This window comes from Vulpes lagopus, chromosome 5 (assembly GCF_018345385.1).
Source record: "Vulpes lagopus strain Blue_001 chromosome 5, ASM1834538v1, whole genome shotgun sequence".
NCBI classification, from domain to species: Eukaryota; Metazoa; Chordata; class Mammalia; order Carnivora; family Canidae; genus Vulpes; species Vulpes lagopus.
This window is the reverse complement of record NC_054828.1, coordinates 29,961,806-29,974,775: the sequence shown is the minus strand read 5'-3', so window position 1 is coordinate 29,974,775 and position 12,970 is coordinate 29,961,806. Positions and strand designations below refer to the sequence as shown.

General features: G+C 40.3%; 1 protein-coding gene across 2 annotated transcripts in view; it reads left to right on the top strand.

Moving 5' to 3' along the window:
* The first annotated feature begins 2,335 nt into the window (after positions 1 to 2,335).
* THADA (THADA armadillo repeat containing) overlaps positions 2,336 to 12,970 on the top strand; it is a 329,797-nt gene continuing 319,162 nt past the window's right edge. The window contains exons 1-8 of one of the 2 annotated variants that reach the window (XM_041754451.1): positions 2,336 to 2,460; positions 4,619 to 4,716; positions 5,153 to 5,252; positions 5,507 to 5,601; positions 6,338 to 6,468; positions 11,043 to 11,191; positions 11,302 to 11,334; positions 11,594 to 11,642. In XM_041754451.1, the coding sequence (XP_041610385.1) occupies positions 5,177 to 5,252; positions 5,507 to 5,601; positions 6,338 to 6,468; positions 11,043 to 11,191; positions 11,302 to 11,334; positions 11,594 to 11,642 (533 nt within the window). In that variant the 5' untranslated portion in view covers positions 2,336 to 2,460; positions 4,619 to 4,716; positions 5,153 to 5,176. Of the gene's footprint in view, positions 2,461 to 4,618; positions 4,717 to 4,747; positions 4,796 to 5,152; positions 5,253 to 5,506; positions 5,602 to 6,337; positions 6,469 to 11,042; positions 11,192 to 11,301; positions 11,335 to 11,593; positions 11,643 to 12,970 lie in introns of those variants that run through there. The other variant, XM_041754452.1, reaches the window with a different exon arrangement.

The following is a 12,970-nucleotide window of genomic DNA, read 5'->3' as shown; positions in this document are numbered from 1 at the left end:
GTAATAAATGAGTAAGCAACTAAAGCCTTTTTTGGGCACCCGGGTGGCTCAGTGGTTTAGCATCTGCCTTTGGCTGAGGTCATGATCACAGGGTCCTGGGATCGAATCCCGCATTGGGCTTCCTGCAGGGAGCCTGCTTCTCCCTCTGCCTATGTTTCTGCCTCTCGCTAGGTCTCCCATGAATAAATAAAATCTTAAATAAAAATATCCTTATTTTGTGGCTTTCAGAGATCAAATTTTAATCAAATGTGCTGTCAAGTGTCAAAAATTTTAAAAATCATTATCTGTGAAAATGTGTCATTAAATAAGTATAAAAAAATCCATTCCATAATTTTTTTTTAAATAACTTTTATTTTTTATTTATTTATGATAGTCACAGAGAGATAGAGAGAGAGGCAGAGACACAGGCAGAGGAAGAAGCAGGCTCCATGCACCGTGAGCCTGACGTGGGATTTGATCCCGGGTCTCGAGGATCGCGCCCTGGGCCAAAGGCAGGCGCTAAACCGCTGCGCCACCCAGGGATCCCTCCATTCCATAATTGAGGGGACAATGCTGCTTCAACAGGTGCTTATTTCCAAAGCTAAACTACACTTAACAAAACATGGACATATTATTTTTCATGATTTTATGTAGTCCACTTTTACAATAAGATGTCATTTAAGTGTTTCTACGCTTTTATATACTAAGGATTATGGACTCTTTAAAAATTCCCTAGGAATACGTTTTTACAAATAAATAGCTACTTAAAAGTTCATGGCTTAAATTCATGCTGTAGTCTAGAAAACCTCAAGCAGAGAAGTTAATTTAGTTTCAAGTTGGTAGCTTAAGTGGCTTTGCAAAAACGAAAGGCTATCTTCTCGTTACTATTTGAACCTTTTTTTAAAATTAAAACATTTTTTTTTTCTATTTGAACCTTTATTTTTTTTATTTATGATAGTCACAGAGAGAGAGAGAGAGAGAGGCAGAGACACAGGCAGAGGGAGAAGCAGGCTCCATGCACCGGGAGCCCGACGTGGGATTCGATCCCGGGTCTCCAGGATCGCGCCCTGGGGCAAAGGCAGGCGCCAAACCGCTGCGCCACCCAGGGATCCCCTATTTGAACCTTTAAAACCTAAACCTTCATTGCCTCTAATTCCCACAGTTACTGCTCCATTTATTTGACCCTAATGGAAGTACTAGAGTTGTTTCTACTTGATCTTGACATTTCCTCTCCCAGTGTGTTTTACACCCATTCAAATACACTCCAAATTCTTGCCCCATCACTCCATAATGGCAATTTCATCCTCCCCTTGCTCAAATCAGAAATCTTGGGATCCTCATTGACTCCTCTTTCTTCATCCCCCATAGCTCATCCTTCAAAAAATCCGGTTAGCTTACTTTTCAAGTCATAGTCCAGAACCTGTCCACCCCTCATACCTTCTTTCCACTGCTATCACCCTGGTTTGAGTCACTGGCATCTTACGAGTTTCCAAGAATAGCTTCCTCACTTACTGGTCGTCCAGCTTCCACTACAAAGTAGCTCCAGTGATTCTTTTGAAATATAAACAACCCTATCACTCTTCGGCTCAAAATGACTCCCCATTTCACGGAGTTAGAAGCCCTGACATAGGGCAATGGGGCTTTACATCACTTAACTTCCCCGGCCCCACTGCCCTATGTCAGGGCTTCCCTACAACCTCCCCCGTTGGCTCCAGCCACACTGGCCACCTTGCACAGCATCCGTCTCTATGTCCTGACCTTACCCCGACCCTCTGTCCCAGCTCCCAGCGTAGTGTCCCGCACCTGGTTTCTTTCTAAGGTAATGAATCATCTGATGACTTCTGGGCCACCCGCCTGGCAGGAGCTCGGACAGTTCGCGCTCATTCACCATCTGACGAACGAACAAACGCACTCGGGACACGACACACGTTAGTTCATTTTGGCGCTTCTCGTTTTAGCCAAAACTCTCGGCGTGGCTTCAGCCTAAGGCCCGAAGGATCCCATCTCGCTGCCCCTACGGTCGCCGGTTCTCACAGCCCTGGGGCGGTTTTCTCCCCTTCTCCCGGCTGGGCGGGCCGCGTGGGAGGAGGGTGGAATGCCCGGATGGAGGCTAAAGTGCTGCCCAGGTACTCCAGGTCTACACTGCCCTAAGGCGACCGAGCCCGGAGGGCCTCCCAGCGGCGGGCTCGCCCCGCGCCGCGAGCGTACCCCGCGCGCTCTATTTACAGCCGCCGTCTACCCAAACCCGCTCGCTGACACCCGCTCCCGGTGACGTCACACCGCCCCGGACTCCTGATTGGAAGAGCGCAGCCGCTCAGTTCTCGCGATGACGCCTGTTCGGGTCTCCCCTGCCTCCCTCCCATTGCGCAGACCCGGTAGTCAACAGACCACGTTGCGAGCCACGGAGGCATCGTAGAACTAGACCAGCTTCGGTACTCGTCCAGACGGCAGCGACTCTTCCTAGACGCTCACGGGCACAAGGTTTGGCTCTCAGGCGTCCCGTGTGCCAGACTCGCGGCAGCGCGCGCGACTCGGCACTGCTCGCCTCCGCCACTTTCCTGGGGCAGCCGGGGGATTCGCACCAATTCTCGTCCTTTGCTATCGCGAGGTCTTGGCGGTTGCTATACCGATTTCCGGTCGCTTAGGTCTCCATGGAGACAGCACTTGAACCAGTGTTTTGGGTCGCCTGTCATTCTCCGGACTCCACGTGGTCCGGAAACTGCGCAAAGAACGTTTGTGGGAGTCAGCCAGGAAGGTGTAGATGGGAGCGAAGCACCGGTCCAAAGCGAGGCAGCCAGTGGGAGTACGATTTGCGGAGCATCTTCTGGTCAATGAAGCACTGTTGTAGGGTGGGCACGGGATTTTCCCCGATTGGGGAAGCCCAGTTCATCAGGACAAAGGTTCAGGCGCCTGTTGAGCACGCATAAGCACCGAACCTATTTTTGTGTAGTCTTTAGGGTTCCACGATCGTATCCTGCTGTAAACTTAGCATTTATGAGAGAGTAGTCTCCTCAGTTATCTGTCTCTAGCTCTTCTTAAGTTTCTGTATTGGCCACTTTCCTAGGAAGCGATCCCCAATTATTATTATTATTTTTTGATCCCCCGTTATTACGCTAGACCTCATCATGTCACTTTGCAAATTCTTCCCTTGTCCTTGCCATTCTGGCAGTGTCCGTTTTTATTACTATTTTCTGTTAAATGGTTTTTCACATTCCAGTGCCCTATCGATTTCTTACTTTGCAGACGGACCACAGGTTCTTCAGTGTCAGGACTGGCTTGTCACTTAGATACAGAATATACATAACTGGGTAGTGCACTTTTCTGTTGTTAAAGGCATGCATCGCTGACAATGTTTGTTAATTAATTTATTTGCTTATTCATCAGATATTTATTAAGCACTGGATATATGCCAGGTACTGTTTTAGGAATTGAGAATTAAAATAGTGGGTGAAACAGATGAAAGTTGCTGCCTTCGTGGAGTTTATTACCGGGGGAGACAGACAATATAGAAATAAACAAGTTATTGCGATCTTGGGTAGTAGTAGTACTATGGAGAAAATAGAGTAATGGAAATGATCTGTGAGTTGGAGTGCTGGCATTTGATATAGTTTGAGTGGTCATGGAAGGCTTCTCATTGGAGGTGCTATTTGAGAAGAGACCTGAAAGAGGGGAAAAAGATCTTGCAAAGATCTGGTGGAACAAGCATTAACAGGCAGAGGTATGAGGAAAGGCAAAGCCCCTCGGATGGTGAAGAGAAGATTGATTTGAGATGAAATGCAGAGGAAGACAGGACCAAATTCCTTGGTGCCTCGAAGGCCAAGGTCTCAATTATCAAGTTGGATTTAATTCTAAGTATAATTGGAATCCCTTGCAGAGTTTTAAGCAAGTGAGTAATTAGATTTCATTAGAGTTTTAAAAAGATTGCTATGATGCCTGTGAAAAGCGGGGAGTCCTCAGAATCAAGAGAGAAGAGAATAGACCAGCTGTGAGGCTATTGCAAGGGTCCAGCTGCAGAGGGCTCATACAACTTCTGGTGGGATATTTCCAGGGTGGGGAAATTCTCTGCTTACAAGGCAGTCCGTGCCATACATAGGTGGATTAGAGAGTTCTTTCTTTACTTTTTTTTTTTTTTTTTTTAGATTTATTTATTTATTTATGATAGACACAGAGAGAGAGAGAGAGGCAGAGACACAGGAGGAGGGAGAAGCAGGCTCCATGCCGGGAGCCCGACGCAGGACTCGATCCTGGGACTTCAGGATCGTGCTCTGGGCCAAAGACGGGCGCTAAACCGCTGAGCCACCCAGGGATCTGAGTTCTTTCTTTACATTAAGCAGGGATCTGCCTCATTGAAACTTGCACTGACTTTTCCTAATTCTTTAGCAAGACAGAAAATATCTCCTCTTTTTCTGACAGTCCAAAAACAACAACAGCTGCTTTATAGCACTTGTCCCATCCTTTTGTCTCCAGGCCAAACACCTCTGGTTAACTGGGAAGGCACTGAGGTTAGTTGGGCCCAGTTTACTTTTAGAAAGATCATGCCGGTTTTTTTATTGTTATTTATTACTAAAATGAAGGTTGGCTGTATTTTATTTTTTATTGTAAAATTTTCCTAAAAAGATTTTATTTATTTATTTGACAGAGTGCGAGAGAGCACAAGCAGGGGGAGAAGCAGGCTCCCCATGGGAGCCTGACACAGGACTCCATTCCAGAATCCTGGGACCACGACCTGAACCAAAGGTAGACGTTTAACCAACTGAGCCACCCAGGTGCCTGAAGGTTGGCTGTCTTTTAAAATACAAAGACTGGGTCATAATAGGTAATAGTAACTTTAGACAATAATAAACTTGTTGAGCTTAAAAAATGTTTTTCTTTTTTGGAGCAAAAATCCTTAGACCAGTAATTCTCAACCTGGGGCCACTTTGGTCTCCAGGAAACATTTGGCATTTTTCGATTGTCATAACTTGCTGGGAAGGGGATGCTGCTGGCATCTAATGGGCAGAGGCCAGGAACCTGTTCAATATCCTACAATACATAGAATGATACCCCATGGCAAAAAAATTATCTTGCTCCAAATGCCAATAGTACTGAGGTTCAGAAATCCTGAATTAGACAATGCTTTAAACTCTTCTTTTTTTTTTAAAAAATAAAAAAATAAACTCTTCTTTTTTTGCAGTGACTACCATTAATTCTGTTTAAAATGGGTGTAAAGAAGAAAAAAGAAATGCAAATAACTGCACTGACTATTTGCCATCAAGACCTTGAAACTTTGAGATGTAAGTGATTTCTGACTTCATTACTTTCTTTCCTGGGTTGCAGGGTATTTTTATCTCTGAGACTAAATATCTTGTTCAGACTCTTGCTATTTAATTTTTTCCTTGTTCCTTACATTTAATTTTGCATGTAAAATGGTTTCCTAAAAATTCTGTCTTCAGACTAAGTTCTGCTTGCTTTTTTTTTTTTTTTTTGGCAAACTCATGTGCGTATGTTGTTAGATCCTTGAAGAAATTTTTGTTTGTGTGTTATCTAGTTTTGGCTGATGTGGAAGGAAAGAATTTAGCTTCTTTGCTGTTATACTGTGTACAACTCACTGATGGAGTGTCACAAATCCATTATGTTAAACAGGTAAGACTGGATTGATATTCATGGAATCATCTTGAAGATTATCATGCTGCTATGGACTTTTAAAATTAACTGACAGTTTTTGGCACCCGATTATTTAATATCAATGTGTCATTAAAGAATAGAGGTTTTTCCTTTCCTTTTCTGTTTGTTGTATAATCTCATTTTATTCAGAGTATCAGTAGATGCCATATTCAGCCTTCCACCAACATTGGAGCTAGAAAGCTATAGGATAATGAGACAATTGTGCATATCTTTTCTGTGGAGATAAATTTTTAAAAATTATCTCTATTTGAACCTTTCAAACTTTTTAGCAGACATATTAAAAAGTTAATTTAAAATATAAAGACTCTCCTTACCAGTATTTCAGTATTAGGGTTTACCTTTTGAACTTGCATAATTTTGGGGGGAAGCAATTATATATATTACTGGTTTTTCAGTATTGCAACAGAATTCCTATACCTTAAGCCATTAATAAGTCTAATTCTTAATAGAGGTCGGTCTGGAGAGTAAAATGGGAGTTGGAGATATGGGTTAAAAAGTTAAAAACTACTAAAATAGGTATTTAAATCGGTATCCTCAACAATGCAGTATAGAATATATTTCACAAAAAAAAAAAAAAAAAAAAGAATATATTTCACATTATAATTGAGACTTAAGAGTATTTGGCTATGTTACTTTGCTCTATATACTTGATTTTAGAAAAAATTACTGTGATTTTGAATTTTTTGGATTGTAGATTGTGCCTTTACTGGAGAAGGCAGATAAGAATGGTACATGTGATCCCATTATTCGAAGCTGTTTGGATATTTTAGCAGGCATCTATCTTTCTCTGAGTGTAAAGAATCCCTTGAAGAAAGTCTTAGCAAGGTAAGGATAAAAAAGAAAGGAAGTTAAACATTACAAATGTTCAATTTGACCAAAAGTAATCAGTATTTAAAGTTCTCCTGGCTTGGTAAAACTGAACTGAAATACGTCACTAACAGTTTATATGGTCTCTGTTTTGTTTACTTCTTACAACTTTTTATTTATTTATTTTTTAATTAAAAATTTTTAAAATAAGATTTTATTTATTTATTCATGAGAGACAGAGAGAGAGGCAGAGACATAGGCAGAGGGAGAAGCAGGCTGTCTGTGGGGAGCATGATGTGGGACTCGATACCAGGACCCTGGGACCACGCCCTGAACCAAAGGCAGATGCTCAACCACTGAGCCACCCAGGTGTCTATACTTATTACAACTTTTTAAAAACGTGGAATGGCTTTTTTTAGGTCACAGGCCTTAATAAAACAGGCTATGGGCTGTAGTTTGCTGACTCCTGGTTTAGTCAATTTACATTAATGCTATTATTGGTTAAGTTTAATCTGTCATCTTGCTATTTCTTTTTCCTCTTTTTCCATTTGTTCTTGGTTTATTATTATTTTTTAAAGATTTTTTAATTTATTTATGAGAGACACAGAGACAGAGAGAGGCAGAGACACACAGGTAGAGGGAGAAGGCAGGCTCCATGCAGGGAGCCCAACATGGGACTCGATCCTGGCTCTCCAGGATTACACCCTGGGCTGAAGGTGGTGTCAAGCGGCTGAGCCACCTGGGCTGCCATTGTTCTTGGTTTAAACATACTTTTAGGGCAGCCTGGGTGGCGCAGCAGTTTAGCGCCGCCTGCAGCCTGGGGTGTGATCCTGGAGAGCCAGGATCGAGTCCCACATCGGGCTTCCTGCATGGAGCCTGCTTCTCCCTCTGCCTGTGTCTCTGCCTCTCTCTTCGCTCTCTCTGAATGAATAAATAAATAAATCTTAAAAAACAAAACAAAACAAATATTTTTAATTATACAGGTAATACAGCAATATATGCTTGATGTAAAGGCTTCAAGCAATATAGAAGTGAACAAAATAAGTGAGCCTTCTGGTTTGTTGTTTCTGGCATATCTTACTTTCTTTAGTAAAGGTCATGACTTAACATTTTGGTGTCTACTTCCTGAGGCCTTTTCTTTGGGTTTAGTGTGGGTATTGTATTATAGTTTTCTTATTTTTACATAAATGGGGTTATACTCTACTCACTGCTCTGTAGCCTGTTTTTTTTTTTCACTGAAGAAGGTCTTAGAGAAACTTTCATGTCAGTATAATCCTTATTTTTTTTTAATGGTGTTAAAAAATACACAACATAAAATTTGCCATCTTAATCATTTTTGAGTATTAAGTATATTTACATTGTCTTGCAGTGTATCTCCAGAATTTTTTCATCTTGCAAAACTGAAACTCTATAAACAGTATTATCGGGGCACCTGAGTGGCTCAGTGGTTGAGTGTCTACCTTTGGCTCAGGGCATGATCCTGGGGTCCTGGGATCAAGTCCCACATTGGGCTCCCCACATGGAGCCTGCTTCTCCCTCTGCCTATGTCTATGCCTCTTTGTGTCTCTCAGAATAAATAAGTAAAATCTTTATTTATTTTTTTAAGTAAAATTTTACTTAAAAAAACCCAAACCCAGTATTATTATTATTGTTATTATTTTATTTAAAATAATTTTATTTATTCATGAGAGACACAGAGAGAGAGAGGCAGAGACACAGGCAGAGGGAGAAGCAGACTCTTTGCAGGAGCCCGATGTGGGACTCGATCCCAGCATACCCCGATCATGACCTGAGCCAAAGGCGGCTGCCCAACTGCTGAGCCAGCCAGGCGTCCCCAAACCCAGTATTATTAAATAGTAAATCCTCATTTGCTCCTCTGCCGAGCTCCTGGTTACTACAGTTCTACTTTCTGCTTCTATGAATTAAATTACTTTAGTTACCACATATAAGTGGAATAACTGTGTTTGTCTTTTTTTTTTTTCTTTGATGTTTGTCTTTTTTTTTTGATTGGCTTATTTACTTAGCATAATGTTCTCAAGGTTCATCCATGTGATAGCATGTGGCAAGATATTTGTCCTTTTTTAAGGCTGAATTATATTTCATTGTCCATATGCACCGCATTATATTCATTCATTATTCTGTTGATAGACATCAGGGTTGCTTCTTCCTCTTGACTATCGTGAACAATGCTGCTATGCACATGAGTATGTAAATATCTATTTGAGGTCCTGCTCAGTTCTTTTGGATACATATCCAGAAGTGAATTACTAGATCATATGGTAATTCTATTACTAATTTTCTGAGGAACCTCCTTTATTTTCCATCATGTCTGCATTATTTTATGTTCCCACCAAAAGTCCTTATATTTTCTTACAGCTATAAATATTCCATAATATGGATAATGCCAACAATTTTATGTATATATTTGTTGGTGTTTAGTTAGTTTTGTTTTCATTATTCTAACAATGATGCGTGATATTCTTAATTATGTCTATAATTGTTATGTGTATTTCCCTGAGATAAATTCCTATAGGTGGAATTTCTTCACCAAAGATGTTACTAAACTGTACTCCCCAAAAGCTATTCCAAGTTTATACTCTTACTAACAATGAATGAGAGTGCCAGTGTCTTCATATCTTTATCACACTAGATATCAATCTTTAAACTATTTAAGATCTAATAGATAAAAAAAACCTTATGTTTTACTTTTCACTTCCAGATTACTAGTGAGATTGAACATTTTTTAATATGTAGAGTTTGACTAGTTGTGATTATGTATCTTTTGTGTTTCCTTGTTAGAATGTCTTTTCTTTCATTTATTTATTTATTTATTTATTTATTTATTTACTTATTTATTTTTAAGATTTTATTTATTTTAGAGAGAGAGAGCACAAGCAGGGGGAGCAGTAGGCAGGTGGAGTGAGAAAAGCAGGCTTTCTGCCGAGCAGGGAGCCGGATGTGGGACTTCATCCCAGGACCCTGGGATCATGACTTGAGCTGAAGGCAGACACTTAACCAACTGAGCCACTCAGGCACTCTCTTTTTCTTATATAAGTAAATGTATTTAATGTGTCAAAGAGCAAATGATCAAATAACTGGCCGGTTCTAGGGTTGTGGGGGAAGTAGTCGACAATGTCATAGAGCTTGATATTTTCCATTTTTTCTCCCAAGTGTTGGCCATATATTCCTTCAGAATTACAAGGGGCTGTAGCAGTTACTGGCACCTTATGAGGACATGACAGCATCCAGAAAAAAATAAAGAAAATTTCCTCTTCTCTATTTCTTTTTATTGGAGAGAAAAACACTTTGCACAAGGTTCCAGGACACTTTCCATCACTTTCTGTTGTCAAGATTGGGTCATTTACCCTTCTGGTTGTAAGAAGGGCTGAGAAGTGGAAACTCTCACACCTTTAGCCTCTTTAGTGAGAGGTGGGTTTTGCCAATAAAGAAAACATGGCATGGGTATAAGAGCTCTAAATATATTTCTTTGGTGTTTTTTTAAGGATCTTTCCATTTTGTTTTTAAGCTTTGTATTTTTAATTTAAAGAAAGCATGAGTGGGAGGGTCAGAGGGAGAGAGAGAATAGACTCTGTGCTGAACAGAGAGCCCCATGTGGGGCCCAATCTCACAACCCTGAGATCATGATCTGAGCCAAAACTAAGAGTTGGATCTCAACTGACTATGCTACACAGGTGCCCCATTCCTTTGTTTTATTACTTGTCTTTAAACTTTCTTTATGATCTGTTTGCCTTATAAAAATTACAAAACCTTTCTTAGTAATCAGTCCCACTAATGTTTTTCTTTGTATAGATTTCTGAGTTTCGGGGCACCTGGGTGGCACAGTTGGTGAGAGTCTGCCTTTGGCTTAGGTCATGATCCCAGAGTTCTGGGATCAAGCGCCTCATCGGGCTCCCTGCTCAACTGGGATCCTGCTTCTCCCTCTGCCCCTCAGGCTCACCCTGCTCATGCTCTCTCACTCTCTCAGAATAAAATCTTAAAAAAAAAAAAATTCTGAGTTTTATGCCTTCCTTATTTATGCTTTCTCTACTATAAGATGGTATAAAATTACCTGCTTCTCTGAAAATACTTCATCTGGAGAGCACCTGGGTGGCTTAGGTCATGATCTCAGGGATGAGAGAATGATTGTTGGGTCTATTTGAAGGAAGAGTGTCAGGTGGAGGAAATAGCAAGAGCAAAGGCTTTGGTTTATTGTCACAACAAGGAAGGCCACGTAGCTAGAGCTAAATGAACAAGGTTTGAGATGAGGCTGGTGAGATGATGGTGGGGCTAGAGTGTCTAGACTCTGGTAAGTCATTGTCAACATTATGGTTACTAATTTGAGAGGGACATTGTTGGACGATTTTAGTAGAAGACTACTATGGTATTTTTATAATATCACTCTGGCTACTCTCTTGAGGATGGAAGCAAGATGGAAGCAGGGAGTTTCAGTGATTGGGGCATGTAGTTAAATTTTTCTGGCTGTATTTTGAAGGGGTAGTTCAGAATTCCTTCATTTGTAGGATTCCCTTCCCACTCCATATATCTACTTATCACACGGTTGTCAGATTTTTAATACTTGATTCTTTTTCTAGCTCACTAAATGGCCTACCTGAATTTTTTCTAACTGAGGCTATACAAAGTTTTACTTCTCGTCTTCAGGAAGAATTGAATACTACTGATCTATACTCTTATAGGAAAGTAATTGACAATATATCTTCTTGTATGGAGAACTTTGACTTGGGTAAGCCAGCTTTTTTGTGTATTTTTTTCTGTCATTACATCATTCTTTTTAAATGATGTTAATTTTGGTTCTGAGGCTCCTTACCAGTGTTAATGTTTTTATCCCTACAGGTAGAGCAGGTGTTAATAATCTTCTTAAAAATGGTAAGTCCTGTTATTTTGTTTTATTCTGAGGGGGTAACTGCTTGTATGAGTCATTTTGGAGCTGGTTCTTTTAAGTTTCTTGGCAGTGGGTAGAGTCCTGCAGATTACTAAGATGCATCATGCCCCTTCCTTTTTAATTTCTACTACTATACCATGATATCATTATAGGTAACAGTGACTTAAAATATTTTCTTATACTGACATTAAATTTTACAGTTGTAGGTTCTGCTTTGTCATGATACATTCTTTTTTGTTTCAGTGCTTCATTTTCTGCAGAAGAGTTTAATTGAAATCTCAGAAGAAAATCGGCAAGTATCTGTTTGCATGCTTGTGCATGTGTGGGTGTACACTTGAGGTTGTACACAAAGCCTGTTGTCTTTGTACAAAGGAAATTTAAAGAAAGTTTCCAGAATGTGCTTCATTGTATCCCTCACTGATAATATTGGACCTGATTATTGAAATTTACTTTTTTAGAGGTTTGATAGTTAATTTAAAAAATAAAATAAATTATTACAAGAATATGAGAATGAGCTTCTTCCTCCCTGAGTGTTCCTTACTCATAGTATCATTTTATGAATGAAATATCTGGATATCTTTCTGAGGATATTAATGATAGTTTTTTTTTTTAATAGTTTTCTCATCTTTACATAGTCCTCTTTCTTCTAAGTTGCTTTTTTTCCTGTTTGATGCTTCTAGTCACTGTATTTGTTGCTAGAAGCTTTCATCAGAAGTGATTTTTGGCCAAATGCTTATATTTAAGGATGAGGCACTGAGAGTTGATTTGAATCTGTGCATATTGATGGGGTTTATTTCAGGTTTTTTTATAGGCTACTTTAGGCAGGCTATTTCTTTGGAAAACCTATGATGTCAATATTGTTAGGTCTTTTTGCATGGGTAACAGATTCACCATGGAACCAAACTATTGGCTTAAAATTCTGATTGCTGAAGGAGTGAAGAAAGCTGAGGTTGTGGCATTTGGCATTCATTGTTCATTGTTCATATATTTACCTAATTTTCTTGTTTGTACTATGGTGTTCATGCCTTATCTGTGCATGTTGTTTTACCTTCTCTAGGTAAGCCAGTTGTTTGCTGGTTCTTATTCTTCAACAGACTTGTAGCCAGTCTTCCTATTTTCAGCCTTACATTTATTTCCTTATCAAGGAGTACCTGGTACCAACAGTTTCTTAGCCTTTTGGGGCTGCAAATCAGGTTGTTTTGGGGATGATTCTCTGGCTTACCTATTTACCTTTTAATTTTTAAAGATTTTTATTTATTTAGAGATGAGAGACACACAGAGAGAGGCAGAGACATAGGCAGAGGGAGAAGCAGGCTCCTCATGGGGTTTGATGCGGGACTTGATCCCTGGACCAGGATCATGCCCTGTGCTGAAGGCAGACTCTGCTCAATTGTTGAGCCACCCAGGCATCCCAATATTTACCTTTTAAAAAAAAATTTAATTAATTAATTGATTTTATGGGGGGACAGGAACAGAGGGGGAAGGAGAAGGAGGGGGAAGAATCTCAAGCAGCCTCCACGCTGAACACATAGCCTGATGCGGGCTTAGTCTCATGACCTGACCTGAGCCAAAACCAAGAGTTGGATACTTAATCAACTGAGCCACTCAGGTGCCCCAGTA